Source organism: Phascolarctos cinereus, unplaced genomic scaffold (assembly GCF_003287225.1).
Source record: "Phascolarctos cinereus isolate Bilbo 61053 unplaced genomic scaffold, phaCin_HiC Scaffold_4;HRSCAF=312, whole genome shotgun sequence".
Lineage (NCBI taxonomy): Eukaryota > Metazoa > Chordata > Mammalia > Diprotodontia > Phascolarctidae > Phascolarctos > Phascolarctos cinereus.
Window position 1 is genome coordinate 664,089,971 of NW_027555847.1, and position 27,530 is coordinate 664,117,500.

The following is a 27,530-nucleotide window of genomic DNA, read 5'->3' on the forward strand; positions in this document are numbered from 1 at the left end:
GTCGGAGGATAGATCTGACTCCAGGCACAGTGGAGCCCAGACAGAGAACAGAGAGCTGAGGGTCCATGATGGGTTTTGAATCCACAGCTTCAGTCACTGTCACCACCAAGCATTTCCTGAGCCTCTGCTGTGGACCAGATCCTTTGCTAGACCCAGGGCCCCAGAGAGTTTTAAGATATGATGCCTGCCTTGAGTGTCTAGCAGAGGGTTGCTGGAGTAGAAAAGACTGAGCTGAACTTAGATCATCCTTTTGTCAGCTGGCTTTGTGGCCCTACAGAGCATATAAACTCTCTGTCTCTCTCTCTCTCCCTCCCTCCCTCTCTCCCTCTCTCCTTCTTTCTCTCTCTCTCTCTCTGTCTCTCTCTCTCTGTCTCTCTCTCTCCCTCTGTCTCTCTCCCTCTCTCTCCCCATCGCTCTCTCCTTTTTTCTCTTTCTCTCTGTGACTCTATCCATCTGTCTCTCTCTTTCTCTCTCTCTCTCTCTCCCTGCCACCCTCCTTCTTTCTCTCTGTCTCTCTCCATCTCTTTCTTTCTCTTTCTCCTCTCTTCATCTCTCTCTCTTTCTCTTTCCCTCTCTCTCTCTCCATCTCTCTCTCTCTTTTTCTCTCCCTCCCACCCTCCTTCTTTCTCTGTCTCTCTGTCTGTCTGTCTCTCTCTCCCCCCGTCTCGCTCCATCTCTCTCCCTCTCTCTCTCTCTCCATCTCTCTCTCTCTTTCACTTTCTCTCCATCTCTCTCTCTCTCTTTCTCCATCTCCAATTATGCTCTTTGTAGGGGAAAGCCTGCTGTGGGATCCTCGTCCCCCTGACTTTTATGTGAAATTCCTGAGCCCTGAAGGGTCCATAGGGGGATGGATGAGAAAGAGCCAAACCAGATTCTCCTGGAGGAATGAACAAAATGAGGCCTAGGAAGCCGGGCAGTGGGTATGAGCTAGAGCGGACTGCCCAGGACTCCTGCTGAGCCTCTGCCATGTTCCAGCCACTCAGTCCTGGCGATGAGAATGCCCATATTAACCAGCCCATGGAGCTGTTGGGAGAAAAGGGAGCTCCCTAGCTCTAGGATGTGGGCCATCCCTTGTCTTCATGCCTTTTCTCTGCTGATTATCTCCAATTTATCCCAAGACGGCTTTTTGTACCTGGTTATTTGCCTGTTGTCTCTCCCCCTTACACTGGGAGTTTGTTGAGGGCAGGGACTATGTTCTGCTTCTTTTTGTAAAACTAGAACTTAGCACGGTGCCTGGCACACAGGCACTTAATAAATGCTTGTTGACTTAACTTAACCTTGTATGCCCCACCTCCATCTGTAAAATGGGACCAGGGTAGGGGGTTAAAATATATGCTGTTTGGAGGCAGCTAGGTAGCACAGTGGATAGAGCACCGGCCCTGGAGTCAGGAGGACCTGACTTCAAATCCTGTCTCAGACACATAACACTTGCTAGCTGTTTGACTCTGGGCAAGTCACGTAACCCCAATTACCTTACCACCACCACCCCCAAAATACACACACACACACACACACACACACACACACACACACGCTGTTTACCTCATGGGGCTGTTAGGAGGATCCAGTGAGATCCTCTCTATAATATGCTTGCAAGCCAGGAGCATCTATACAAAATCACTATTAAAATGTTTCTTGCGAGGCTCCCCTGGCTTTCCTTGTGACCCGTTTCTCAGATGCCGACATGCTCTCCTCTCTTCCCTCCTCTAAGCAGCATCGCCCAAAATCCTGTATCCAGGGCGGTGGGGAGGAGGCACAGAGTCTGGAACTCCTGGGAATTGGGCACTTCTCAGGATGGCTCAGGGAAGATGAAAACCAGCTAAGCTCTGAGCTCCCTGAAGTATAGAGCAAAGCCGGAGGAGATTAAGCGCCTGGCCCGCTCTGCAGAGGGAAGGCGACTCTGGAGCCGCCAGGTGCTGGTGGAGGCGTGTGACTGCATCCGTGACTGTGTGCACTTGTCTGTTCTGGCCAGCCCGTGTGGCCAGCGTGTGGGACTGATGGATGGATGGGTGTCTGTAATGCCTTAAACAGTCTCCTCCTGTTAGAAGCATCGGGCCAGGGGCAGAGGGGAAGGATGGCCCCATGGTGGGCACCTTGCACCCTGTATGCCAGGCCTACGTAGTGAATAAAATTGGGCTGAGAAAAGGAGAAGCCAGGATAGAGAGGGAACTCCCCTTCAGAACATATGCCCCACATGGGGCTGGAGCTCCCAGAGAGCCAGCTTCATCCTTCCCTCCTTCATCCTCCTGAGTCTAGGGCTCAGTAGTAGTGATAGTAGAGATAGAGAGGGGAGTGGCCACAGGAGTCAGGAAACCTTGGCTTTGAGCCCTGTCTCTGCCTCGACATTACTGTGGACCTTTAGGCGGGTCACCATCTCCAGCCTCAAGTTTCCTTATCTGTCAGCTGGAGAGAATAATTTCTGCCCTTTAAACTTCCTAGGGGGTTGGATTTTAGATCTAGAGTTGAAATGGACTTCAGAAGCCATGGAGCCCAACAACTTCATTTTATTGGTGAGGAAACTGAGACCCAGGAATGTTAAGGGACTTGTCTAAGGTCACACAGGTGGAAAGATTGGAAAATCCTACTAGAGAATTGGTGGAAAAGTGATTTGGAAGGTATAAGATTTTGTGTAGCTGAGAGTTAGTGATAGTGTTGTAAGGGCCCAGGAAGCCTTTCTCAGATCCCCAAATGCTGACTAATACCATTCCCTTTCCAGTTACCTTCACATACTCTGTATATAGCTTGTATGTACCGAGATATTTGCATGTTATCTCCCCCATTAGATGGTAAGCTTCTTGAGGGCAGGGACTGTTTTTGCCTTTCTTTGTGTTCCCAGCACGCGCACAGTGCCTGGCATACAGTGGGTGCTTAATACATGCTTAATGACTGACTGACCCTTGGAAGAGGTTGAGGGGGGAAGGGAGGGGCTTTGCAAGGTGAGGAACAGAAACTTCACCAGCAGCTCCTTTTTCTCATCATTTAAATACTTTGGAGACCAATCATTAGAAAAGTATAGAACTTGCTGGAGAGGACCTTGGGGATCACTGGGTCTCCCTCCCCTCATTTTATAGATGAACAAAATGGAGGCCGAGAGAGATTAAGCAACTTGTTTGTGATCTCCCAGAAATGGTGCCAAAGCTTGAACCTGGTTGCTTTGACTTCAGATCTAATGTTCTTTACACTATTCCAAGTTCCCTGCTCCAACCCCTTCCCTTAACAGATGGAAAAACTGTAGTCCCAAGAAGGGACTACTTTACCCAAGATCACACATCCCGTCGAGGCTAGAGCTAGGTCCTCTGAGCTTTTCCCATCATTCCACGTGCTTTGCTGAGCCCTGGTCCTCTTCATGAGTACCTGGGGAGGAGGTGCCTTCTGGCCCCCAGTAATCTTTAGGACCGCTGGCTCCCTTCTCCCAGTCCTTCTGGCCCCAGTAAACTTTGGAACCAGTGATACCTCTTAATTAGCCAGTCCTTCTAGCTAATTGTTGGGACCAACTTTTTGACCTCCAGTAATCTTTGGGACCAGTGAATAGCCAGAGGCAGCTAGGTGGCTCAGTGGATAGAGTGCAGGGCTTGGAGTCAGGAAGACCTGAGTTCAGATCCAGCCTCAGACACTCACTGCTGTGTGACCCTGGGCAAGTCACTTCCCCTCTATTTGCCTTAATCCACTGGAGAAGGAAATGGCAAACCACTCCGGTTTCTTTGCCAAGAAAACCCCACGCGAGGTCACAAAGAATCACAGCTGATTGATTGACTCCACAACAAATCTGGCTAATCTTTGGGCCTAGTGTCTGCTCTCCCAGTGCTTCTGGCTTTCAGTAATCTTTGGGACCAGTGGCTCCCCTCCCCCAGTCCTTGCCTGCCAGCGCAAGGTATCTCTGCCTTCCATGCCTTCCATGGGCGAAGACGGTGTCTATAGCAGGGCTGTGAGAGCCTATTTCCAGCCTCATCTACTCCACAAGTGCTTTCCTCTGTCCTCAGTGGACCCTGAGTCATTGCAAGCTTCACTGCTAAGTGCTGGAACATCTTGGTGGCTGGCTGGGCCCTAGGGATCCCTGGTTTCCATCTGAGCTGAGTGCAGCTTACTGAAGATCCGAAACTTGGAGAGCCCCAGGCTAGGCAGAAGGAGACCTGAGTTCCAATCCCGGCTCTCCCATTGACCACTGTGTGATCTTGAGTGAGTCGGCTCTCCTCTCTGTGCCATCTGTAAAATGCAGTGCTGGGTGCCCTCCCAACTCTAGAAAGTTAGCATTCCCTGAGAAATGGTGAACTGTGCAGCCGTCCTTCTTTTGAGAACCTGGCTTCTAGCCACCGTGGGATCTGGTAGGGCAGAGAAACAGAAGGAAACATTGGGGAGATGGGAGAAGTCTTTGAACGCACTGGCCCTTCTTCTCTGATTTCCCTGGGCCCTCCCTTGGGCCTGTGTTCATTCCTCTGGCACAGAAGGGACAGGGGTCTAGGTGAAGAGATAAGATTCACCCACCTAAGTATTAAGCGACAGTCCAAGAAAACAATGAATGAGATGGCCCTGTGTGCTCAGGGCCAGGGAAGTTCAAGACATTTAAGGCTAGAGGAGCTTAGGGGAAAGAGATTCCTGTGGCCTTGTTCGGGGGAGATGGGGGAAAGGATCAGGATGAGAAAGCAGGAAACGTAGGTTGGAGCTAGACTGTGTAGTGCCTGCAGTGCCCAGCCAGGCTGGGGAGGGTGAACCTCTTCCTAAGCTAGGCATGAGGAGGACCAGGTGGGGAAAGGCAGACATGACCCTGCATATTAGGAGGCTGATCTCAGAGTTGCCACGAAAGGGAATGGTTCCTGGAGAAAGGCACCATGAAGCAAAGAATTAGAAACCAGGATCACCAGGAGTCGAGCTTGAGAACATCTGGTTTAATTTCAGTTACTTAGGCCAGATTTTTCTCTGACTCTTGTAGCTGAGGCAGGTAGGTGGCCTAGTAGACAGAACGCTGAACTCGGAGGTGGGGAATCTGAGTTTGAATCCTGCCTTAGTTACTTACTAGCTGTGTGACCCCAGGACAAGTCACTTAACCTCTCTGGGCCTTATTTTCTTCATCTGTAAAATGAGAAATAATTATAATGGCTCCTACTTCCTGGGGTTGTTGTGGGGACCAAATGAGATGCCATATGTGAAGCACTATGTAAATGTTTGCTACTGTTATTGTCAAAGCCGGGAGTGGAACCTGGGCAAACCTTCAGGAACCATGCTGCTGGCCTGGGCAGTGATTCTGGGCAGTAGTAATTATCAAAGGAGGTGTTTCTAAGTGACAGAACAGCAGAATTGGAGCAGACCTGAGAACACAATTGTTATGAGCTGGAAAGATCTGTAGAAAAGGGAACATAGAAACTCTGTGAAGTAGTTTCTATTATTATCCCATTTCAGAGATGAGGAAACTGAGTTTCAGAGAGGTTAGATGACTTACCTAGGATCACACAGTGTCCAAGGCAAAGTCTGAACCCAGATCTTCCCTGACTCCAGCACTCCATTAGCTAGGTGATCTTGGGAAAATCAGTTTACCGATCTGGACCCTGATTTCTCTTGGGAACAAGGGGTTTGAGCCGGGAGCTTATTGAGAGGGATGGAAGGCTAAAGCCAGATGTGGGGCAGGCGCCCATGGCTAGGACCCAGTGCAGATGTGCAGAGACTGGAGACAAAGGCAGTGAAGCTGAGGAGTCAGAACAACACTGTTGGAAACAACCACTGGGCTGGCCTCCCAGATGTTCTGTCCTTCCTCTTCTGATGGCAGGGTGTTTTCTTTTCTTTTGTTTTCTTTTTCATGAAGCCCTAACTCTGGGGACAGAGGGGCAGCCAAGGAGTTTGCCCCTTCCCTGGAGGCTGACTGCCTAAGGCCCCTGTTTCCTGCCTCCCCTTGTGCCTGTAAGGGAAGGTACTGTTCCAGAGCTTGCCCACCCCAACCCCACTTCCCAGCCCTTGTCCACAGGGAAGCCTAGCCACCATCCCAGAGATGCAGTCCTCTGCATAGGCAGGGGTATAGACTGGTTAGCCTGCCGACTCTCCCTTCTCCCTCCCACCCTGTCCAAGCAGTAATTGGTTATTTTATAGAACTGAATTAAGCCTGGACACCTTTTGACCTCTTACCACAGTTGTGACTGGAAGGGATATAATTTGGACCTCAATTATTTTCTTTGTCAAAGGAGAGGGTTGTACTAGACCAGAGCTGTCACATTCAAATAGAAACAGACACCATTAAACTGTACATAAGGATCCCTGTGGGTCATGTATTGACTTAGAAAATTACATTAATATTATCTGTATTTTATTGTATTTGTATTTATTTTATTAAATATTCCCAATTCCATTTTAGCCTGGTTTGAGTTGTACTCAGGAGTGTCATGTAGTGTTTGACATCTCTGGACTAAATTATCTCTATGGTCTCCTCCAATTTTACATCCTGGGGCATAGTAGGTGTTTGACAAATGCTTGTCAATTTGACTGAAGTCGAATTGACAAGCATTTATTAAGCACTTACTGTGTGCCAGGCACTGTGCAAAAACCAGTCACTGCTCCCAAGGAGCTCACAGTTAATGGGGAAGATAATACGCTAACGACTGTGTTTAAACAAGCCATGTACAGAATCAACTGGTGGATAAAGAATTTTAGCTGGGACTCGAAGCTCAGGAAGCCAGGAGGTAGGGATGAAGAGGGAGTGCATTCCAGGCCCCGGGGACATCGAGGGCAGGGAGTGGCACGTGGGAGGGAGAGCCAGGAGGCTGGTGTCCTTGGGGCATGGAGTCTGTGGGAGGACAAAGGTATGAGAAGACTAGATGGGTAGGAAGGGGCCAAACGGGATTTTAGACCCAGCTATTTAGGGCTTTCAGAAAGGGAAGCACCCTACTGTCCTGGAAATGATATTGGACTTAGAGTCACAGCATCGGGTTTGCATCCTGGCTCTGCGGACTCTCTGCCCATGTGACCTTGAGCAAGTCTCTTCCATTCCCTGGGCCTCGGCTTCCTAGAGACTGCCCCTCACTCTGCTCCTCTCATCTGGAGATAACTTGTGATCTCTGAGACCTCCGTGGGCTCCGAGTCCTGTCATCGGTTATGTTCAGCCTCATCAAGGAGAAATAGGAGCGATGTCACAGGGATTGCAGAGAGGCAGAAGTGGGCTAGAAATGAGGGAGAACTGTTCAGGCTGCCCAGAAGTGACATCCGCTGCCTCAGCAGAAGAGCGAGCGCCACATCACAGGAGGTCTGTTTTTAGCGAGGTTCCTGTCCTGGACTGTGGTGGAGCTGGTGCTTTCTGAGCTGCCCTCCGGCCCTGATCTGTGTCCTTGTCCTTCCTTTGGGGCAGAAATTCCTCCCTTTGTCCAGTGCTTGGACTTACTGGAGCATCCCTAAGGCCCTCTGCGCATTGACACTGAAGGATCCCAACTATCATGTGGCTTTTACCTAGGCTAGAAGCTGTAGTCAGGAGCATCATGTTGGGTGATGTCAGAACATGCGAGTGGAGGTGGGGAGAGTGGCCCAGCTCTGAGCTTACCCCGTTGGGGCTCCCAAAACACTGAGTGCCCCTGCTGCTCCTTTGGCCGTGCATTCATTCACCCAGTCATTTCTTCACTCAGCAGATGCTTCCACCGCAGTTGTGTCCAGAGTCCTGTGCTCTACCCCGTGGGCATCAGGGGAGTCTCAAGAGGGAGTACTTCTTTGGGGCTTTCAGAGATAGATGGGAATCCAGCTAAGTCAGGGGAGCATCATTCACAGTACAGGGAGAAGAGCGAGCAAAGACCTGGAAGTGGGGAGAGCGCAGGACTTGTGTTGGTGGGACACAGTCAGAGAGCAGTCCTGTTTGTCTGGAAGTGTGCAAGGGAATAAATGAGAAGGAGGACGTGGAAAGGGAGAGCGGCACCACATTGTAGAGGGCCTCTACTGTCTAGAGCCATTTTTTTACAGGTATTTGGAGGGGTGTGGGGCTTTTTTCTTTTTTACTTACTCGCTAAATAGAGAGGTGGCTGAGAAATAACATAGGATTGGATTAGAAAGTCTTCTATAAAACCTTAAGAAGAGGGGCAGCTAGATGGCGCAGTGGCAGGAGGACCTGAGTTCAAATCCGGCCTCAGACCAAACACTTGACACATACTAGCTGGGCAAGTCACTTAACCCCAAATGCCTAAAAAAAAAAAACAAAAAAAAAAACCCTTAAGAAGCATGATGAATGTTTATTAGTAGCATCATTTTATAAACCAGAGAAAAACAATGGAATTTAAGGGCAATTTAAAGAAAGGGCCTCCACTGTCAAGCAAGAGAGTTTGAAATTTACTCGGGAAGTAGGGAGCTACTGAGGATGTTTTCACAGAGTGACAGTACTGGAAACGTCTGCGTGGGAAAGATGACTTTGGTAGGCGTTACAGGGATGGATGAGAGAAGGGAGATGGCTAAGGGGGGAAGACTTGTTAGGAAGCTGTTTCAGCAGTCTAGGGGACTTGAAATGAGAGGCTGTGCCAGGGTGGGAGCAGTGGACATAGAGGAGAGGTGGGATGGATACTAAAGATGCTGGCCAGGTACTTGGGAACTGCGCCTGAGAAGCCAAGGAGAGAAGAGTTTGTGTGTTGTTGTCCAAAGCCCCATCAGCACCAAACGCGAGAGCCTGAAGGGGCTGCCACAGTCTAAACTCCGCAGAGGTGATCGGCTCAGTTTGGGAGGGCTGGGTTTGGCCACGGACCTCATGGTCTTGCCAGATTCCCACTCCTGGCTTTGGGAGTCCCTTGTACTCAATGGCCCTTTGGGGAGCGAGGGAGGAAGGGATTACACCTTCTCTATAAAACGAGGGGACTGGGGATCTCTAAAGTCCCTTCCCACTCTAAAATTCCGCGATTTGGTGTGTGAGGTCGGCTAGAGGCCGTAGCCTCCAGCAGTGGGTCCCAGTCCTCTTCTCCCCAACTCTCCACAGAATTGTAGGATGTCAACATTTGGGGAATCTAGTCCAACCCCTTCATTTCATAGATGAGGTGATTAAGGCTGGGAGAGTTTTAAGTGACTTTCCCAAAGTCACAAGGTTCAAACCCAGGTCTTCTCATCCAGCATCCAGCACCCTCTCTGTTCTGTCCTCTCTTGCCTCTGGCCTTCTCCAGTTTTCTCTCTCCCCCCGACCTGGCCCTGGGCCTGGCCCGGCCGGGCTGCTCTGGTATTTTTAGAGAAGATGGGGGATAGAGGGCTGGGTCCTGACCCAGGGAGCCCTAACTCTGTCATTATGCTTTTGGTCATACAAATGACCTCTTTTTCTGGGAGGGAGAAAATGAAGGGGGGAAACTCAGAGCCCTACCATTAGGGGAACATGAGATCTGAGGGGCGTCGGGAAGCTGACGTCAGGGCCACCTGGCCCCTGGCCCAGCAGGGACTATCTCCTATGTTCTGTGGCTGACTCCCTTCCCTGCTGCGCCCCTCCCACTCCTTCTTCTTGTGGTCTCTGGCTTCCCCTTTTGGTCTCTCTCAGGGTCATGGCCAGGTGGCAACAGCTGGGGAAGAGAAGGAGGAAGCAGGGCCAACCCACTGGTCAGGGTGGTGTGGCGCTGATTGTCAGACAACCTTATGGAAAGGTCCAGCTGCAGACGGGGAGCCGAGTGTCATCTCTCCCCTGACTCACCAGGTGACTTCGCTCTCCCCAGCTATTAAATGAGGAGAATGATCTCTGCTGACGATCATTATAATAACTAACACTTGTACAATATTTTAAGGTTCATCTCATTCAATTTGCGCAGTAACCCCATTGGATTAGGACTGCTGGTATGACTATCACCATTTTGCAGATTAGAAAGCAGGTCTCAGAGAGGTTAAGTGATTTACCATGTTCACACAGCTGGGAAGAAGCATGAGGAGCATAATTTGAATCCAAGCTTCCTCTGACTCCTAGCACTTTTCCCATTGGACTGCTGGGTGTTGGGAGAATGAAATGAGATCATGGATCAAAGAACATGAAACAGTTAAAAAAAAGAATTCTAGACTTGGATTCAGGGAGAGCTGGGTTCAAATCCTGCCTCTGAGACAATAGCTTCATGATTTGGGCAAATTACTTAAGTGTAGTGCACAGTGAGCAGGGTGCTTTGTGAACCTTGGAGTACCAGATTCAGGCAGAAAGCATTGATTAAGCACCTGCTGGGTGCCAGGCACTGCAGATACAAAAAAAGACAAAAGCAATCCCTGCCTTCAAGGAGCCCCCAGTCTAGTGGAGGAGACAGCACACAAGCAACTCTGTACAAACAAGCTGTCTGCAGGATAAATCAGGGATTGTCTCAGAGGGAAGGCCGAGATGAAGGAGGGCTGGAGAAGGCATCTTTCGGATGGAGGAGACTCTGGCTGAGACCTGCAGGGCACCAGGAAAGCAAGGAGGGGCAGGGGAGGAGAGAGAGCATCTGGGCGTGGGACATGGCCAGTGGAAAGGCAGAGTCAGAAGATGGAGCAGGAGCAGCAAGGAGGCCAGCCACGTGGAGGGGAGCTGGGTGTGAGAAGGCTGGAGAAGGAGGGGAAGGGGCTTAAAAGCCAAATGACATTCATGTTTGATCCTAGAGATGATAGAGGGCCACTAGAGTTTATCGAATAGGAGGCAACATAGTCAGACTCATGCTTTAGCAAGGTGACTTTGAGGGGAAGATGGACGGGGGGGGGGGACATAGGGCAGGGAGACCCAGCAGCACAGTCCAGGCAGGAGGTGATGAGGGCCTGCGCCAGAGGATGGCAGTGTCAGAGGAGAGAAGGGGGGCTGTATGTGAGCAAGGTTACCAAGGAAAAGCCAACCAGCCTTGGCAACACGTTGGATGGGCATGGGGAGCAGGGTGAGAATGAGGAGTCCAGAGTGACACCTGGGCTGGGAACCTGTACTCTGGGAGGATGGGGGTGCCGCTGCTGGACTAGGAAAGTTAGGAAGAAGGGAGGGCTGAAGAGGGAGGATAACGGATGCCTTTTTGGATGCGTTGAGTTTAAGATGTCTACAGGGCATCCGGTTGGAGATGTCCAAAAGACAGTTCAGGATGTGAGACCGGAGGTGGGCAGAGCAGTTAGGGCTGATGAGTAGATCTGAGAATCATCAGCTTAGAGGTGATCGTTAAATGGATGGGAGCCTATGTGATCACCAAGTGCAGTTGTATAGAGGGAGAAGAGAAGCGGGCCCAGGACAGAGCCCTGGTGCATACCAATGGTTAGTGGGTGTGATCCAGCTGAGGAGACTGAGAAAGAACAGTCAGATGGGAGGAAAACCAGGAGAGAAACCCTGTATCAGAGAAACCAAGAGAGAAAACCTATCAGGAAGAGGGTGGCTGGTAGCGTCAAAAACTGCAGTGGTCCATGTGTTCCCAGGGCAGGGCTGCTGGGACTTTGACCCGCTGGAAAGGAGGAGAAGCCTAGCCCCCTCAAAGTTCTCTCCCATCTCTAGCCTCTTCAGATCCAGAGAGGGCTTCAAACCAGGGCATCTAGGCTGAGCTCTGGGAATAACTTAATTGGTGGCGGGACAGCTATTTGGTGATGGGCTCGGTTCACTTGCTTACTGAGGATTTTTTTTTCCCCAGGGAAAGGGAAGTGATACAGATAAGTGGGCAGGAGCTCATTCAGGGAGCTTGGGACAAGGAGGGGTGGGTCGCAGGACAGCCTACCTCTGGGTGGCTTCACCAAGATCCTTCCCCAGTGCCCACCGGAGCACTGGCTTCATGTGTCAGTATTATGACCCAGGGCATCTGCCTGGCTCAGGGCTGGGCAAGGGGCGCAGCTGCGGGTCAGAGGGCGAGATATAAGTCTGTCCCATCAGGTGTTGCATGTGAAATCTTGAATTGTACATGTAGTTTCTAGTGGAGAAATCAAGGCTCTGATGATTTTGTTTTCAGTATAAAGAAATGTGATTTCCTTCCTGTTTGTAAGTCATCATAGAGACATTTTGGTGGGAGGAGACGGGGATAGTCTGACTGCTAACAAGGGAAACACCAAAGATCAATGTCATTAAAATGATGGCTACCCTTCCAAAAAACAAACAAACAAACAAACACTGCAGTGGTCCAGAAGAAGAGGTTTGAGAAAAGGGAGGGGAGTTGGTATAATGGATTGCAAAGAGAAAAATGGTAGATGTAGAGTTCCCCATTTGCCCCTGAGCCTTGGAGACCACGTCCTTCTCCTTGAGCCCATTTTGCAGTTGATTCCTCTGTTCGGGAGAGCCACAGTCCTTGGAGGCCCAGCTAGTACCCATCTCCCTCTCTCTTCCTTCCCTAACCCACCCAGGCCTGCAGAGACCTTGCCTTCCCATCGTACTCCTTAGGGTCTGGACTGTGGTCTGGTGCTGAATTGTGCTTAATCCCATGGATTGCTACGCATCTAGCCTGGGAGGACAGGACTCAAGGCCGCTTCTTCTCTGCCTCCCCTAGACTGGGCTGTGTCGCTCCTTCTCTATTTCTTCTAGAATGACATTGGAGCCAAGCCTGGAGCAGGCTGCAGGCTAGGGGGGTTAGTAAGGCTTGGCCTTTGACTAGCTGAACCCCAAAGCTCTGGGGAGCAGCCTGACAGAGGACTGGGAAATGCGATTTCCCGCTTCCCCCTCAGCCCCCTGGCAGGAGCCGGGGACCCTGTTTCTCGAAGGCATACAGGAGATAAAACAGTGGAAAACTAATTTTTTCAAGCTCATTGGTGAGAAAGATTAAAATTATGCAAATGGCTGTGGGTGGTGAGATAAGGGGATGCATATTCTCTGGCTGGTTGCTAGCTTGCTTGCTCGAGGAAAAAGGAATGAGCTGGCATGCTGGTAATTCCAGGGCCCCTGTCAGCTTCAAGGAGCCTGGGGCCCAGTACCCAGGCCTGGCTCATAGATGCTACCCATCGGGCACCCAGCTGGCTGCGGGGGGGAAGGGGACGCTAGGATCAAAAATCTTAATGAGATGCTGGAGCAAGGCCATTCACTGTCAGGGATTTATCATCATCTTCAAGTCATTGACTGATAGCTGCTGGCGGCTCAGCCCTGGGCAAGGAAATGAGTTGGGGGTGGGTGGTGGGGGTGGTGGTATCAGGAAGAGGGTTGGAGGTAGAGAAGGATGGGGAGATGGTTGTGGTGTGCTAGGGTGAGTTCCCTATTAATCAGGAGACCTAGATTCTAGTCTTGACCGCATTCCTCACTTCTTGCATGTCTTAGGGTGAGATACTTCCTCTCTCTAAGCTTCAGTTTCCCTCTCTGTAAAATGAGAGGTTTGAGCTAGATGGTCTATAATCCTTCCCAGCTCTGAAATTTCATGTTCTAAGGGCCATCCCAGACCTAAATTCCATGTTCTAAGGGCCATCCCAGCACTGAAATGCCGTTTTTGTTTTTGGTGAGGTGATTGGGGTTAAGTGACTTGCCCAGAATCACACAGCTAGTGAGTGTTATGTATCTGAGGCTGGATTTGAACTCAGGTCCTCCTGACTCCAGGGCCAGTGCTCTATCCACTACACCACCCAGCTGCCCTTCTGAAATTCCATATTCTAAGGGCCATCCCAGCTCTGAAATTCTGTGTTCTTGGGGCCTTCACAGATCTGATATTCTGTGTTTGATCATCTGAGGTCCTTTTCTGCTGTATAATTCTTCTCTGTTTAGTTCTCCACCTGTCCTGAATTATAATTAGCCTATTTTGGTTTTTTTAGACAAGGTTGCCTTTTTGTTCCTGTTCATTTCCAGCTGCCCCCCCAAAGCCTTCTCATTGGGTTAATCACCCCATGATTTAGGGGAGAAAAATAAAGCATTGCTGGGCCCTGCCCAGCTGTGATGCATCACTACTGAACCAAAATCCGAAACCAGTTTAATTTTGGAACTGAAATCCAGAGGGTAGGTGGAGAGAGGCCGGTTCACGAGTGGGCTGATGGGCTTTCTGAGGTGAATTGGTTATGAAGTGGATCCAGGCATGCCCATCCCACCTTCCCACTCACTTAGTGACTTGGTCATCCGTGAGAGTACCTCATCTATCAGAGCTGCTCACCCATTTACAGGAAACAAAAATCCATTAAGTAGGTAAAAGGTGTACTTTCCAAAATACAGACCGGTGAGTTTAATGTTTCCTCTTCCCACCTTTAGAAAGCATCTGGGAAAATTCTAAAACTTGTCTTATTAAAGGTAGAGATTGTATGCCTCCAGAAGAGTCAATCGCTAAGAACCAGCATCGGTTCATTAAGGACAGGTCTTGCCAGGCCAACCTCTTCTTCCTTTTTATTTCTTGTTGAGAGGTGGGTTGTTGGCACAAGGTCACCCCATAGACAGTACACTTAGGTTTAAGCCAAGGCTTCTTAATCTTTGTGGTGTCGTGCACCCATTTGGCATTGTCAGTCTGGTGAGGCCAAAGGACCCCTTTCTCAGGATGATGTGTTAAGCACATAAAATAAAATGAAATTGTATTAAAATACAGTTACTGAGATTTTTTTTTTTAAAGTTTATGGATTACTGGTATGGAAGCCCAGGATGTGAGGGTTGACGGACCTTCACAATCTCCTTGCAAACAAGGTATGGGTTGGGTAGAGGGTACGGTTGAGTGGATTCAGAACAAATTGAAGAACTAAGTGACAATAGTGAGTAATGGACCAATGTAAAAGTGGGTAGTGGTCTGTAATGGAGTACCCCAGGAATCGATCCTTGGTCCCATTCTGTTCGGTATTTTTGTTCTTAACCTGGGTGAAATCAGATGACATGCTCATCAGATTTGGAGAGGACATGAAGCTGGGGCAAATAGCTAATACATTGGTTGACAGAATCAGCATCTGAAAAAAATCTTAACCGTCTGGAAGAAGTCTAATTAAAGATGACCTTTAATAGAGATAAATATAAAATCCTAAACTTGGTTTGAAAATAATTGCATAAGCATACCATGGGTGGGGGACTCATGTTTAGGCAATAATTGGTGAGGAAAAAGCTTGGGAATTTTTAATGGACTTAAAGCTCAGCATAAATCAGCGGTGTGTCACTATGGCCAAGAGAACCATTATAGGAGAAGGCCCAGAACCTGGGAGGTCAGCCTGCTTTGTCCTCCCTCCATCCTGTGCAGATGGCATCTGGAATACTTGGGTTCCATTCTGGAACCACTTTCTAGGAGAGAGAGCGTTGGCGAACTGGAACACAGCCAGAGGAGGGAGCCCAAGATGGCAGAATTTATTAAAGGCCATGCCATTTGAGGACCAGTTAAAATGATGGGGGTTGTTTTACCTGGTGAAGAGAAAACTGGGTGGAGTGGGAGGGGTGCATGGTAGTCCAGTTATTTGAAGGGTTGTCAATAAAAAATGGGTTTGTTCTCTTTGGGGCCAGAGGACAGAATGAAGAACGGAGGGTAGAAGGCAGCAGAGGATGATTTTGTCTTGGCATTGAGAAAAACTTCCTAACAGTTGAAGCTGCTGAAAGGTGATTTAGGCTTCCTCAGAAAGCAGACAGCCGCTCCTCCCCAAGGGTCTGCAAGGGAAGGCTGCATGACCACTTGTTGGGGGAGGTTCTCGAGGGGCTTCCTGTGTACACTATGAGTTGAGCCCGATGGTCTTTGGGGCCCCTCTCCATATCAGGATTCTGGGATTCTGAACCTGGGTCTGGCACTTAGGTGAGAGGTCTGCCCTAGAGGTTTAGAATTAGGAGTCAGCCATGTAGACGTGTGAGTGGAAGCTATGGCAACAGATGAGATCAGCAATGGACAGAGTATAGATGGAGAAAGGAAGAGGCAGCCCGAGGGCCTGCCCGTATCGAGGGGGTGGAGGGGGTGTCATACGTAGGGCAAGGTAAACTGGCAGTGTCCAGTGGCTCGGGCCAAGGGCCAAACCCATTTCCATCATCCAAACTGAGTGCCTGGAGCCTGCCCCAGCTTTGGGGACCTAAGTCTGCACCACAGCCCAGCACTCAGTTTGATCCTATCTTAAATGGTTCTCTATGAGTTTCCTGGGCAAACCTTGTCTCTCCAGCCAGATGGGGAGTTCCTGAGGGCAGGGACCTGGTCTGCTCCCTGCCTGTCTGAGCACAAAGCGGGCCCCCCAATAGGGGTTGGGTACATACTGTTGTTCAGGGCAGGGGCTATTAGGTGAGCAGCCGGCAGCCTCACTCCCACACCCCATGGGCTCCACCTGCTCTGGGCCCAGCCTCTCTATCCATCTGTCTGAGCATCTGTGTGGCATCCTTTGGCAACTGTTATGTGTTGTGTCTAGTTGTGGACTATTCTCCATAGAGAAAGTGACAGTGTACACCCCAGCCCCTCAGTCAGCAGGCTCAGTGTGAGAGAGAATGGGCAGTAGGAAGCTTGGTAATGGGCTGAGTTGAGCCACTGACACTTAAAACCCGGCCCTCCCAGGTACCAAGGCCAGCTAGGGTCCAGGGACAGGGTGGGGGCTAGGGCTGGGATCTGGGCTCAGGCTGCAGTGAGGCAAGCTGTTGTCTGTCGAACCATGCTGTTTCCCTCACTCCACACCATGTCAAGGAACAGAGTGGACTTATCAGACTCCCATGGAGCTCAGGGCCATGACCTTGGCCTCCTCGGCACAAACAGATAGCTGGGAATTGTGTTCCGGAGTGAGGAGGCTGTTCCCAGCTCAGTGTAGGACACGTCCACATCCCCCTGGGATGCAGGCTGGGGATGGGGGAGTGAGACCAAAGGCTGGCCCCTTCCCTGACCCTGGGGCTTGGGTGGGTCTCTGAGTTGGGGTTTCTGCATCCTTGGATCTCAATCCAGACTCCCAACTCGGCAGATTGGTGGTAGGAGATAGGGTGTGGCTTCCCTGCCACCAGACCACCACTCTTCGGGTCCTCACCCAGTCAAATTTACTTTTTTGGCTTTGGGAAGTACTCTTTGAGATTCTACTTTACCCTGCCCTGCCCTGGGTGCCCTACCCTGTGGTCTGGACCAAGCCCCAGAGCCTTGGGGGTAGTTTCCTGAAGGGAAGTCCTTCCGTCCAGGGTTGTAGGCCCAGATACGTGTGTGTGTGTGTGTGTGTGTGTGTGTGTGTGTGTGTGTGTGTGTGTGTGTGTGAGAAGACAGTGAGAGAGAGAGAGAGAGAGAGAGAGAGAGAGATTGATTGAGATTCACCTACCTTTGCCCAGACTTTATCCCTTCCTGCCCCACCTATTGCAGTAAGCCCCTCACTGCCCTTCTCATGTCTGATCTCTTTTCCAGTCCTCCTTGCACGAGCAGCATGGGTGCAGGGGAAAGGATGGCCAGTTTGAAGTTTCAAGTCTGAGGGCAGAGTCCTTTACTCCCTTTGTGACCTGAGATGGGTCATTTCATGTCCCTTGCTTGGCCTGTTTTTTTCCTTTGTAAATGATGGGGTTGGAGTCAGTAACTTCTGAGGTCCCTTCAGAGCTCTAAATCTGTGATCCTCGGACCTTCCAAAATCTAAGCAGGGTGTGGGTCAGCAGGGTTTGGCAGCTGATTGCATGGGGGGAGAGGGAAGAGTCAGAAGCAGCTCACAGTGTGTTTACCAATCCCTTCTCCCCATCCATCTAGAGCTCCGGGAGGGTGGAGGTCAAGTCTTCTCTCGCTCTCTTCCCCCACGGGCCCTAGCACAGGATTGGACGTACACTGGGTTTGAGGCCATGAATCCTTCCCCATTCTCCCACATTCTTTCCTTCTTCTGACCCCTATCATACTGTTTGTTTTTGCAGACGCTGCCCCGTCTGAAGGTCGGCTCAGGGTCTTGCAGCATAGGGGCTGAAGGGGCCATCGCCTCTCAAGTTGGAGGTCAGAGCTTGCTGCCAAGGATGAGGCCCACCCATTGTCCTGGCATGTCCTTGGTCATCAGCCCCTTGGGTCTCCTCATGGCCCTGCTTCTGGGCTGTCTGGCTGAAGGTAAGAGGCTTCTGGGCCCATTGTGCATACACTGGGAAATGTGATGGTATCTATGTGGGCATCCATGCCTGGATTTGGGGTGAGGGCTTGACTTTTCACCTAGACTAGACCAGGGAGACAGCCCGTTTTTGAGGGGATCTGGGCTCCATGCTTCTCTTTCCTCTCCTTTCATTCCTTTCTCTTCCTGGCTCTCCCCTTTATCTCTTCCTCTGTCTCCTCTCTCCTTTTCTCTCTGTCTTTCTCCCCTTTTTCTCTTCAATGCTCTTCCCCCTTTTCCTTTTCTGCCTCATCTCTCTCTCTCTGTCTGTCTCTGTCTGTCTCTCTCTCTGTCTCTGTGTGTGTCTCTCTCTCTCTGTCTCTCTCTCCCTCCCTCTCCTTCTGTCCATTTCCACTGCAGGGTCTTACATCCCCCCTTTTTCCCAAGTTCCCTCACACCTGATAGGACAAGAGCAGAGCCTTAGCAGTGGAGCCTTAGGTAATGGGAAGCTTTGGAGACGAAAGCTAGGGGAGGTCTGGGACGCTCGGTCAACAGCTCACCAGATGGAAGCATTGGGTTGTTTCACTGGAGGTCTTGGGGAGGTGGGGCTGGGGTAGATATTACAGAGAGATTCCTTTTCAGATATGGTTTGAACAGGATACCCTCTGGGCTTCCTTTCAGCCCTTAGCCTCAGTTCAACAAGCATTTATTAACTATCTAATGTCTACCAGGCCCCAGAGGTACTGAGACAAAAATGAAATAAGTCCTGCCCTTGAGGAGTTTAGATTCTCTGCAAGGCTCAGGATAGAAAGGTATCACACTTGAGTGGAAATCTCAGGAAAACCTGAATTCAAATCCTGCTTCAGACACTTAGCTGTGTGACCCTAGGCAAGTCCTTTAACTTTTCATGGCCTCAGTTTCTCATCTGTAAAATGGGGAGAATAATAGCCCCTACCTTTCAGGGTTATTGTGAGCCTCAAATGAGATAATATCTATAATACATACTTTGCAAACCTTAAGGTGCTACATAAATGCCAGGTATTATTATTGTTAGTTATAGTAATAGTAGTGGTAGTGGTGATAGTAGTGGTAGTAGTAGTGGTAGTGGTGGTAGTAGTAGTGGTAGTGGTAGGAGTAGGAGTAAGAATAGTAGCTTAATTACCTGCTTTACAAAGTTGTCCATAAGATCAGAGGGGTCATCAAATCCCAAACTTCTCATTTTACAGACAAGGATACTGAGGCCTAGCTAGGGGCCACACAGTTAAGGAGTCATAAAGGTAGTATTCAGACCCACGTTCTCTGGCTTCAAATCTAGCCCTTGTTCCCTGATGCCTCCTTCGGTGGGGATCCACTGAGGTGAGGCTATGTACGTGTTTGCTGTGATTAATGTGTTACCTCCACACTAGAGGGCCTTCAGGGGAAGGCCAGAGGACCATTTTAACTATTCAGATAAGGTCTGGACTGGCTGCTCTCTGAGCTCCCTTCTAGCATTGAAATTCCCTGCTTCCTTTTCATCCTTTCTTTCCCCCTTTATCTTCTTCTACTGCCCCAATTTAGTTATTATTGATAACAACCACGTATATGGTAGGTACAAGTTGGCTGTGGTGTTAGCGGGTAACTGGCATGTGCATTGGCATTGGCGAAATGTGACTGGGAAAAAGGGGTGGGCTGGCCACAGAGGCCAGGGCCAAGCCCCAGTAGACAGCACACTGCCCATGAAGCACTCAGATGCCCAGAGGAAGCCCTCCTAGGCACTGGTGAAATCTTCTGGGAAGGACCCCTGGAAGGGAATGGCCAAAATGAGATGTTGCTGTCTACACCAGCCAAGCAAGTGCTCTTAGCAGTACGATCACAGGGCCACCAAAATGAAAAATAATGATCTTTCGGTACTTAAACATAGATATTGTCAATGCCAGATAGTCCTTTGGAGATCCCAGAGTCCACCCCCTTCACTTTGCATGTGGGAAAACCTGAATCTCTAAGAGGAGAGAGGAGGGACCCAAGGTCACAAAGCTAGTCAGTGGAAGAGCAGGGAATAGAACCAGGCAGCTGTAGCTCCTAGGCGAGAGCTTTCTTAATGCCCATAGGGTCTAGGAAATGTCCTTTCTCTTCTCCCTCCCGGCCCCTGCTGAGGAAGGCTGGGGAAGGCCTTTAGGGAAAGTTCCAGATGTTAGGAAACCTGCGTTCTGACCCTGACTTTGACAGTTACTGGCTGTGTGGTCCTGGACAACCCATCTCACCTCTGTGGGTCTTAGATTCCTCATCTTTCAAAGGACGAGCCTCCTGACAAGCATATTCCCTCCCCACTGGGGCTTCTCTGAGGAAAGAGCTTTGTAAATACCAAAATGCAGAGGATCGTTGTATCCTGGTTATTTAGGTGGTAGTAGTGGTGGTGGCAGTGGTGGCAGCAACACTGGTAGTGGAAGTGGTAGTGGCAGTAGTAGTGGCAGTGGCAGTAGCAGCGGTGGCAGTGGTAGTGGTGGTGGTGGTGGTGGTGGTGGTGGTGGCGGCGGTGGCAGTAGCCGTGGCAGTAGTGACACTGGTAGTGGTAGTGGCAGTGGCAGTGGCAGTAGTAGTGGTAGTGGTAGCAGAGGCGGTACAAAGACCCTGGTCCAAAGGAAGGGGGCAGAGGGACAGGATAGGGCTGTTCTCCTGGAGATCAGCATAGCCCTAGTGTACAGGAGGGAGGGAGCAGGGAAGGAGGGCAGTTTCTCTCAGTGTCTCAATTTCCTCTGAGGGATGTTGGCTTTGTTGGGGGAGGGGAGAGCAGGAGAGAGGGAAGGAGATCATGCTGGGCCAGGGGTCTCAGCCCCAGGCTGGGTACCTCACTGGGCAGAAACGTCTCTGATTGTGTTGATGGAGTCGGCAGGCAGCGTGAAATCAGGCCTTCAGAGGAAGCCCAGGCACTGGGTCCTGAGCAGCCTGAATAATTTATTGTCCTTTGAAGTTTGGAGAGAAATTTCAGCTGCCTTGGGGAGTGATTTTTTCCTCCCAGAAAAGGTTCCTCCTCATTCCCACCCCCTTTCTAGGACCTGACTAATTAATAGAAACCAGGGTGGGTAGGTGGGATTTCTCTTTCCATTTTCTAGCCTCCAGTCCTGGAGTTTTTAGATTGGCAGAGTTGCCAGGACCCTAGAAATCAGGCAGCCCAACTCCCTGACTTTGTAGATGAAGAGCCAGACTTGGGGAAGAATCATGGAAGCACAGGTTTAGAAGTGGCTGAGGCACCTTCATTTCACTGAAGGTGAGCTGACTTGCTCAGGGTTACCCAGGTAGAGCTAGGACTGAGCCCAGAGCCCCTGATGCCTCCCCCCTAGCAGACACTGCTGCTCTCCCTACCCCCATTCCCACCCCAGCCCCCACCTTTGAAGCTTGATTCTCACGGCCCCTCCTCTGGAAGCCTTCCCTGATAAGCCTCTGCCCCCTAATCAGTAGCCCATGCAAATGACACAGCAGAAAGAGCATTGCACTTGGAGAACCGTTAGCTCTGTGATCTGCTAGGAAGGACTTAGTCTCTGGGGGCCTCCATTTCATCCTCTGGGCTGGATGAGAGGAACTCCTGTTTTTATTGTGCTTTCCACACCATCCCCTGGAGAGGTAGCTGTTGCAATTATCCTGTCTCTTAGAAATTAGAAAATGGAGGCTCAGACAGGTGTAAGGGACTTGTAGCTACTATGAATTGAATTAGAAGTGGGGCCCAGGTCCCCTGACTCCAGCTTCTGAGGGCTTTCCTCCGACCAGCCTGGCTGGGTTTCTCCCAGCTCCAAAAACAGCCCCACAGAGAATGTCCTGTAGGCATCTCTAGCTCAACAGACCCCAGACGGAACCCACCCTTTTCCTTCTGCAAAGTTCTCCATTTCAGTGGAGGGTACCCCCCATCCTCGCCACACCCCGAGCTCACGACCTCAGTGTCCTCCTCTCTCATCCAGACCTTCCCAACATTTCTTGTGTGTGTCCCCTTTTCTCCATTCACACACCCACAGCAGCACTCCAGGACCTCATCACTTAGACTGCCTGGACTATTGTAGCCACCATAAAACTGGTCTCACCACCTCCGGTCTCTCCTGGTTCAAATGCAATTTTTCTAAATCCCAGGTCTGACCGGATCAGCTGCCCGGCGTCCAAGTCTGCCTCCAGACTGCTTTTCCATCCTTGTTTCGTGGCGCTCCTGAAGCAGCTGGAGGCTCTGTCTCCCCCTCCAGTATCCCCCCAGCCTACAACGCTCCTCCTCTTCATCTCCACGTCTTTCAGAATCCCCATTTCTCCTCCAAGGATTAGCTCAGGGGCCATGTCTTCTGCAAATCCTTCCCCAGTCTGTTCCAGGGGTCCATGCTTGCCCCCTCCTCAGATTACCAGCTAAGTGTCTTGAGTATTTGTACCACCTTACCCCACCCTCCAGTAGAATCCCTGTTTTGTTTGTCTCATTCCCAGTGTCTCATGTCTTTTGAATTGAAACACATGAGGAAGTGAGACCCAGAGGCCTCAGTAAAGGGACATGTCCAAAGTCACGCTGCTTAGAAGAGCCAGAGCTGGGATTTGAACCTCAGTCCTTTGACATGAAATCTGATGCTCCTTCTGTGGCAGCCTTGAGCGGTTCAGAATCACTCATGCTCCTGAGCCAGGGGAGGGGGTGTGGGTTGAGCTTGCCACTCCAGAATAAAAGCCTCACCATACCCTCCCCCCCACCCCAGTTACCACTAATGGACTCTTTGCTGGGAATGAGCTGCCGTCCTGGAGAAGTCCCTGTCAGAGAAATGGGCAATGATTCACTCCCCTGCCTGCGTGTGCCTTTGGACGAGGGTGATGGGGCCAGGGAGGTGGGCGTCAGTGGCCCATGTTTCTCTCTTCCTTTTAATTCAGAATGTGCTCTTCCCTCTCCTGCCCAGAGAGCAGGCTAGATCTGGGTATTTTTGTTTGTAGCTTGAATTTTCCAGGCGCCTGGCATCGTGGCGGGCCCTGCATCTCCTGGTGTTTCCATGGTGATGGCACCCAGGGCCCCACCCCCCCCCCGGCCTCAGCACTCTGCTCCCAGGAGGGGAGGTAAATTATAGATGTGCTTGGCTCTCCCTCCTTTCCTCCCTTCCCTCATGGTCCCTCATTACTCCTTATACTCCCTTTAGAATCCTAGACCCCGGGGTCTGAATGGGACCTTTGCTATCATCTCATCCAGAGGAAACTGAAGCCCAGAAATAAGGGATTGGCCCCAGATGACAAAAGCATCTCTCCAGCCACCTGCCCCCTCCCCCTGCAATTCTCAGCCATCTCTCCTCCCAGTTGCCTCTCCTGTTGCTTCCAAACCCTCTTCCCCATCCCTGGCCCCTTTCCCCTTCCTTTCCATCTTCCACTCCGCTCTCTTGCCCTCCTTATCCTTTGAGCCCATCTTCATTCCCCTTTGCCTGTTCTCTGTCTCTCTTCTTCCCCCTTCACCTTCTGTTCTCTTCCCCAGTTCTCTTTCTTCCTCTTGCTCTCCCCTCCTCCCAGGCCATTCTTGATGGGGAGGGGAGGAAGAAAGGGGGGCAGGAACAACTTTGTCAAAGAAGAGATTAAAAATGTCCTGGAGAAATCAGATTCTTGAGGAGCAGCAGGAAGTATGTAAAAAACCCTGATGCATTGACTCAGACCATAAAACTGTCTGGGGTTCAAGATGGAACTCATGCAGAGCTGGAAGTTTTAGCCCAGAGTGTGAGGGAACTGGGCCATGCTGAATTCTTCCCTGCTGGAGGTGGTGCCCCCGACCAGGACCTCCTTCCCTTGCCTCAGTGTGACTGTGTAATGGACAGGCATCCCCTGCCTGCAAGACATTGGAGGCCTCCCCAGTCTGTTCACAGCCTGCCTCTGCAGCCTTCCTCTTCTACTCTCAGTACTCAGATGAATCCCTGCATCCCCATACCTCCAAGACTTTGCTCACATTGTGCCCTATGCTTAGAATGCCTTCTTTCCTTCCTCCTTTTTGCTAGTTGGATTCCTGCCAGGCCTTTAAACCAATTTCTGAGCCCCCTCCTCCTGCAGTCTTTCCTCTCCCCTCCCACTCAATTTTGCACCGTTCTTATGTGCTTCTCATACAGTATCATGTATTATAGAGTTATCTGTGTTTGTGTCATCCCCATCGCCACGAGAGCAGGACCAGGCCTTATCTAAACCTTGTATCTCCCCCCAGAACCAACAGAGTGCTATGCACACAGAATCACAGAGATCACAGCTTGGGAAGCGGCTTGGAGCACACGTAGTCCAGCCTATACTTGTGTGAAAAGCACCACTCCCCCCCTCCCCAGGATCCCTGACAGCAAACAGCCCTTGCTTCAGGACTTCCACCTCCTCTATGGGCTGCCCATCCTGCTCCTAGACGGCTCCCGATGTTAGGAACTGGTCCCCCATGTCAAACCTAAACTCCCATCTTTGCATCCGGTACCTGTTACTGTTAGTTCTGCCCTCTGAAGCCAGACAGAGCAAATCCAATCTCTCCTCTCTGTGACAGCCTTTTAAACACTTAGAAGCAACTAGAACATCCTCCCCAGCCCCCCCAAGTCTTCTCATCACCCCCTTTGGTCCGTCATCATACTAGGCTGTGACCTTTATCATTCTGGTTGCCCTCATCTGCACACTCTTCTGCTTGCTGGCAGCCCTTCCTGAAACATGGCACCCACAGAGTCTTATGGGAATAACTGTCACCTTCCTTGCTCTGGAGGCTCCACCTCCTGAATTAATGCAGCTTGCAATTACACATTAGACTGTTGAAAGAGATTGCTCAGAAGGATGGCTTTCTAGCCACATGTCTTTAATCTCATACTTATGAAGTTGATTTTTTAAAGGGTATCAAATGGAGACCTCAAAATTTTTCATTTTATTGGATTCAGCCCCAAGTTCTAACCTGAGAATTTTTTTTTTTGGATCCCAGCCATTGTCATCAAACATGCTAGCTCTCCTTCTTAGCTTTGTGCCATGTGCATATTTGATACGTATGCCATCTATGTCTTTATCCAAGGCATTGATTTAAAATGCTGAGCAGAAGAGGGCCAAGGACAGATCCCTGGGGCACTCCACCAGGGACTCCTTCCAGGCTGCCATCTCTGGGTTTGTCTGCGCGTCCCCGTCCTGAATCCTCTTCCCGGTGCTGTCATCTCGCCAAGTCGCTTGCTTTTGTTCTCTAGAACAGGGCAAGAGTTTGTCAGATGTTTTGCTAGGTAAAACACAACTACAGATTTCCTCCTCTCCACCAGTCTAGGAAACCCGTCAAGAATGGACTGACAGGTGCTGTGCGCGACGAAGCCACTCTGAGCTCTCTGTGATGACTGCTGCCTTTGCCAGGTGTTCACTAGCCCTTCTTTTCATCACATGCTCTCGAATTTTACCATAAATCAAAGTCAAGCTCACTGGCCCAGAGTAAAGGACTTTAATCTTCTTTGGGTTTTTTTTTTTAACTGGAGCAGCATTTGCTTTTCTCCCGTCCCGCAGCACCTCCCTCATTCTCCACAATCTTTCAGAGATCGTCTGTAACTCAGCAGTCCCATTTTCCAGTTCATTCAGTCCTGGAGGATGTAGGGTCCTCTAGGACAAATGATTTGGACTCGTCGAGGGAAGGGAGATATTCTCTTGCTATATCCCTACTTATCTTGGGTATCAACCCCCAGTTATTCATTTTTCATTCTGATCTTTCCAGTCTAAAGATCTTCCTCTGTGTTAGAGAATACAGATGCAAAAGGAGAGTTGAGGTGTTCTGGCTTCTCTCTGTCTGTTGTCAGTCATCCCATCTGCTGACACATCCCACCTCCAGCAATGGTCCCATCCCTTCTTTGATCCGCCTCGTTTTCCCAATATAGTGCAACCCTCCCCCCCCAAAAAAAACCCTTATTAAGCACAGCAGTTACTTTATAAATATTGGTTGAATGAATGAATCTGATTAAATAAATGATCGATCCTCCCCAAAATACAAGGCATCACTATGCAGTGGAAAGAGCCTTGACCTGTGAGTCAAGAGACCTTGCTTCCAACTTTGTTCTTAGCTACCTTGGTTGTTATTTAGACCTTGGGCAAGTTATTTAGATTCTCTGGGCCTCAGTTTTACTATCTGTAAAATGGAAGAGAACATTAGAATAGATGATCTTTGAGACCCATTTCCATTCTAACAGCCTAGAATTCTAAAGACAAGCTCTATCATGTGCCATTTGAGGGGTACAGGCAGGCAAAGATGCAGAGGGTCAGGGACCCCTCTAGTTTATAAGGGAAGGCTTTCTATAGGGGGTGGGATATATTAGTGAAAGATAGATAGATGCATACATACATAAAAGAATTTATGTGATCATGGCATAGACACATGGGGAGATGGAGAGGAGAGGATAAGCATTTATAGAGCACCCACTTTTGAGCTAGGCCTTGAAAGATAGGGAGGTTGCAGGTGGACATGGAGGAGAATCCCAGAAACCCCAGAGCTAGAAGGAACCTCTGAGATCTTTTGATCCAAACCCACCCCTGAAGTGGGAGCCCCTCGTGTAAGACTTCCCAGCAAGCAGTCATCTGTCCCTTGCATGAGGACCCCCCTACAGTGTTGGGGGAATAGCCTGCCTTCCAAGTCTGCCCATTCCACTCTTAGAGACCTCTAAGCGCTGGAATGATTGTTGCTTTTCAAAGGCCCTGAGTCTGCCTCTCCAAGACTGCCTTCTGGGGCCAAGAAGAAAAGCCTCATCGCTTTTCCAGATGCTCGTTTTCCGAGTGCTTACAGACAGCAATCATACTTCCTGAGTCTTCTCATCTAGTTCTAAACAGTACTAATTTTTAAGCTAAGTTACAGAGTAGTCTCCAGTAGAGAACTGGATTTGGAATCAGGAAGACCTAGGTTTACTGCTGTCTTGGATGCTAGCTGTGGGACCCTGGGCAAATCATGTGTCCTCTCTTTCCTCATCTATAGAATGGAGGTCATGCTAACACCTACCTCACAGAATTGTTAGAAGGATCACATGAGATATGCAGAGTGCTTTGCAAACCTTAAACTTATAGATAATCCTCTATAACCCTATAACTGTTAAACCTATAGATAACCCTATCACCCTGTAGATGTTATTTTTTTGATATTGTCCCCTCATCTGTGCAGACTCCAGAGGACTGGCTTCATTTCATGGGGAGAGGGCAGCTTGCTTCACTGGATGTACCCAGCAGGAGAAAGAGGGCATTCAGGGAGGAATGAAGAAGTGGGCGTGCATTTTTAGGTCAGTGAGGAGGCCTCCCCACCTCATCCCCTTGTACTCTGGCATTGTGGGGCCAGGGCTGGGGTCTGCTCATGCTGGGTTGTCAGAGTGGTAAGCCTTGGCAATGACTGTCCTCTCCTGGTCCTCACCCCCGGCACCCTTCGCTGCCTCACCACGCAGATATCCAGGCAAGTGGAGGGATTCTACACGCTGGGAGTGGAGTTGTGGTCGTTGGCTGTAGGGGACAAGAGGTGTAGTTCCCCATCTGGTCTAGGCAGCTGGGAGTGATTGAAAGGGGAGGAGAGGGGACCTGCAAGGAGAAAGAAGGGATTGTTTTGTCATCATTATGTTTTAGACACTGGCATCCCGGGGGCCGATTGTCTCAAGAAAGCTTGGGTTCAAAGCCACATTCCTTACCCACAGCTTGAGCTCCCAGGAAGAATCCGCTGACATCATCAAAACTGGTCTGATGTATCACAGGGGCTAAGCCCTGACCTACGCTGTTTATGGGCTGTCTCTGAAAGGACATGTGTCGCATGGATCATAAGATTCAGAGCAGGAAAGGACCTTCAAGATCCTCTCATCCCATCCTTTCTGCAAAAC

The 27,530-nt window shown here is 50.1% G+C and overlaps 1 protein-coding gene across 12 annotated transcripts in view; it reads left to right on the plus strand.

The window, feature by feature from the left end:
- PTPRS (protein tyrosine phosphatase receptor type S) overlaps nucleotides 1-27,530 on the plus strand; it is a 225,364-nt gene that overhangs the window by 87,215 nt on the left and 110,619 nt on the right. For all 12 annotated transcript variants that reach the window (XM_078153987.1, XM_078153985.1, XM_078153983.1 and 9 more), the window contains exon 2: nucleotides 17,588-17,771. In XM_078153987.1, the coding sequence (XP_078010113.1) occupies nucleotides 17,684-17,771 (88 nt within the window). In that variant the 5' untranslated portion in view covers nucleotides 17,588-17,683. The remainder of the gene's footprint in view (nucleotides 1-17,587; nucleotides 17,772-27,530) is intronic.